Source organism: Zingiber officinale, chromosome 10B (genome assembly GCF_018446385.1).
Source record: "Zingiber officinale cultivar Zhangliang chromosome 10B, Zo_v1.1, whole genome shotgun sequence".
In the NCBI taxonomy this organism is placed as follows: domain Eukaryota; kingdom Viridiplantae; phylum Streptophyta; class Magnoliopsida; order Zingiberales; family Zingiberaceae; genus Zingiber; species Zingiber officinale.
The window spans coordinates 40,393,796-40,397,360 of NC_056005.1; the positions used below are offsets into that span (position 1 = coordinate 40,393,796).

A 3,565-nucleotide genomic window follows, 5' to 3' on the forward strand; every position below is an offset into this window, starting at 1 on the left:
AGTTTTGTTGGAGGTAGAGGAGATAATATTCTCGTTGCATCTGTGAGTGTGATGGGAGAGATTGAGGAGAGAGAAAGTATGATGAGAGAAAATATAATGAGAGAGAAAGTGTGTTGAGGAAAAAAAGGAGAGAGTGTGACAAGAGATATTAAGGAGAGAGAAAGTGTGATGAGAGAGAAAGTGTGATGAGAAAAAAAGATAAAAAAGAGTGTGATGGGAGAGATTAAGGAGAGAGAAAGTATGATGAGAGAGAAAGTATGATGAAAAAAAAAGAAAGAAGAGAGTGCGGTAGAAGAGCTTGAGAAGAGAGAGAGTATGATGAGAGAGAAAGTGTAATGAGAAAAAAATGAAAGAGAGTGTGATATGAGAGACTAAAGAGAGAGAAAGTGTGTGATAAAATAATAAGAGAGAAAATATGATGAGAGAGAATAAGGAGAGAGAAGTGATATGAAAGAAAAAATAAATAAATATATTTTGATATTTGATATTAAGGGAAAAAATTTTAGTTTTAGGTCAAGTGTATTTTTGGAATAAGAGAATATTTTGATTGATGAAAATAGGGTAATGACTCTTTTTTCTCATCACGCTTTCTCTCTCATCATACTTTTTCTCTCCTCAATCTCCCTCATCACACACTCTCTCTTCATTTTTTCTCATTATATTTTCTCTCTCTTCATCCTCTCCCATCATACTTTCTATCACATCATATTTTCTCTCTCATCATGCTCTCTCCTATCACACTCTCTTTTCTCATTTTCTCTCATCACACTTTCTCTCTCTTCACTCTTTCTCATTACACTTTCTCTCTCATCATTCTCTTTCATCATATTTTTCTCTCACATTCATCTTTCTCTCACATCTAATTTTTTTCATCTTATTTTCCTTTCAAGATAAAAAAGAAAATTTTAATTTATTCCGATAGAAAAAATGCAACTAACCAAATATTGCTTTTAAGAATGATATCCATACTAATACTCATTTCCATTTCATAATATATTGATTCTCATTCCGATTCATATTCTTGGGAAAGAACCAAACGTCCCCTGAATTTTTTGCGCATTCTCTTGGTGTAAAAATCTCGCTTTTGATCACCTTCTTAAGCACTATAACATGAATGCCGCTTACCCTCGAACCCTAGACATGGCTATCCCCTCGCCTCCTCTCCTCCACGCCGCAGTAGCCCCGCCGCCTCCGCCCATGATTTCTGCCGCTGATGCGCTGTCACAGGATGAGCTGAAGCGAATCGCTGCCCATCGTGCCGTAGAGCAGGTGGAGTCTGGAATGGTTCTCGGCCTCGGCACCGGTTCCACTGCTGCCCACGCCCTCGACCGCATCGGCGACCTCCTCCGAGGCGGCGCCTTATGGGATGTCGTCGGTATCCCCACCTCCGAGTGGGCCGCCGCGCGCGCGGCTGCAGCGGGGATCCCCCTGACGAATCTCAACGTTCACCCCGTCGTCGACCTATCCATTGACGGCGCCGACGAGGTTGACCCGTTCCTCAACCTTGTGAAGGGGCGTGGCGGCTCTCTTCTCCGGGAGAAGATGGTGGAGGGCGCCAGTCGGCGATTCGTGGTTATCGTCGACGAGTCCAAGCTCGTTCCTCGCCTTGGGGGCAGCGGCCTGGCCATACCTGTGGAGGTCATCCCCTTCGGCTCGGCGCTAACGCTCCGCCGCCTCCATAGTCTGTTCGATGGCGTTCCAGGCTTTAATCTCAAGCTAAGGACCGCGACAACAAACGCCAAAGCCAGTGCCTTTGATGAAGATGACCCAGAATTGGATCCCTTTGTTACGGATAATAAAAACTATATTGTTGATTTGTTCTTTGAGAATGGAATAATCGGTGATCTGAATTCTATCAGCGATGAGATCCTGAGGATCACTGGGGTAGTGGAGCATGGTATGTTTCTCGGATTGGCGACGTCAGTGATAGTTGCTAGGAAAGATGGGGTGGTGATGATGGACAACAAAGGGATATCAAACGGCATATGAAAGCAATATGCCAACTTTTGGTACGCTGCTTGTTTATTGCTATTTTTATATTGCAATGAAGAAAATCAAATTTTGTCACTGGTTCTTCACTGGAAGATTTCTTCCTAAGTAAACTAGAATCCTTTTTGGTTGACGCTGAAACTGGAATTTTTGTAGTGGCACTTATCTATATGCGTTTATGAGTTGACTATTGGTAAAATTTTATACGATTTTGTTGTGAAATTCTGTGTTAAGTATGAAGTGGTTGCTCCATCTGAATGTTTCCCCCCTGTTGATATCTAGGATTGATGTGGAATTCTGTGTTCAGTAAAATGTAGTTGTAATTGATTTTCCTTTTGTTTTTTTGTTTCCACTGTTTATAGTTCTTTGTTCTTGCTTCTTGTTTGATATGATATTAGCGTTTTGCCTTCTATGATGTAGTGGGACATTCTTTTTAGTAACGCCTAATTATGTAATCTTTTGGTTGGAATATAATATTAGCAAATGCCGAACATTCCAAAATGCTTCCTGTTTGCAGTTGTTAGAATATGCCATTGTGTGTTTTATTTTTTAATCAATTGCAATTTCTTCCTTCCCAAGTGATTGCATTGCTGAATGTTTTTGTTTACTTGTCTTTGCATAGTTAATTCGACATTTTACTAAAGTGCAATTATCTACAAGGTGCACCATCCTTTTAAATTTATCAAAAAATGCATCTATCTTTTGGCCAACCCACTTCTCAACTTTACAGAAGTGCTATTGGTTGAAAGGAAATAAACCTAACAAAGTGGATTGGTAAAGAAACATTTTGGAAAATCTGCGAAAGCACATACTTCTTTTGATAAATTTGAAAATAAAGTCTAATGGACATCTATAATTCTAGGCGTGTCCGAATGCAAGAGGAGGAACAACTATTGAATCTCCACTTTCATGATTTATGCAAGGGACAATTTGTTGAAACTTTGATATTCTTTTTGGATTCACTTGGTCCACTTGGTTCGAAATCCTTAGACTATACCAAATTTGCAGTTTGTTACCTTTTGTTGTTCCTTTCGTAGAATTCCATTCTAAATTTATGCTAGTTTTTTTTTTCTTCCATGTGTAAAGAAAAATAAAATCTAATTCTTAGATTTGGATCATGAGTTACAGCAGAGTGATTACTCCCACTGCACAAGCTTCAATCTTCATAATTATTACTTAATCTGAATGATAACAAGAACGAATGACAGGGAACTCCTTTCTGAAGTATTTTAACAATGTGGCTATGTTATTTTGTGTATGTTGTAGTTATAACAATACTTCTCTTTAAAATGCTTTATTTTGATTGTAAAGATACTAGCAATTAATCTACTAATAAGCAATTATTTCACATGTTACCTAACTTAAGAAACCATGGTTTGAACGTTTTCTTTCACAACTTAATTCTACAATTTATTTTACATGTTTCATGGTGGCTTCAGACCCATCCCGGGGTTACTAGCTGTTTGAATGAATGGTGGATCGAGTAAGCATTCTTGTGATTCGGATTTCAAATATAATGTTGTTCATTGGTGTTTAGCCATGCGCATGAGAGTAATTTATCGTGGTATATTTTAGA

General features: G+C 38.7%; 1 protein-coding gene across 1 annotated transcript; it reads left to right on the forward strand.

Moving 5' to 3' along the window:
• The first annotated feature begins 1,110 nt into the window (after nucleotides 1-1,110).
• LOC122030488 (probable ribose-5-phosphate isomerase 1) lies at nucleotides 1,111-2,166 on the forward strand. Its single transcript, XM_042589707.1, has one exon. The coding sequence runs from the start codon at nucleotides 1,111-1,113 to the stop codon at nucleotides 1,987-1,989; it is 879 nt and encodes a 292-aa protein (XP_042445641.1). The 3' UTR covers nucleotides 1,990-2,166.
• The last annotated feature ends 1,399 nt before the right edge of the window (nucleotides 2,167-3,565 follow it).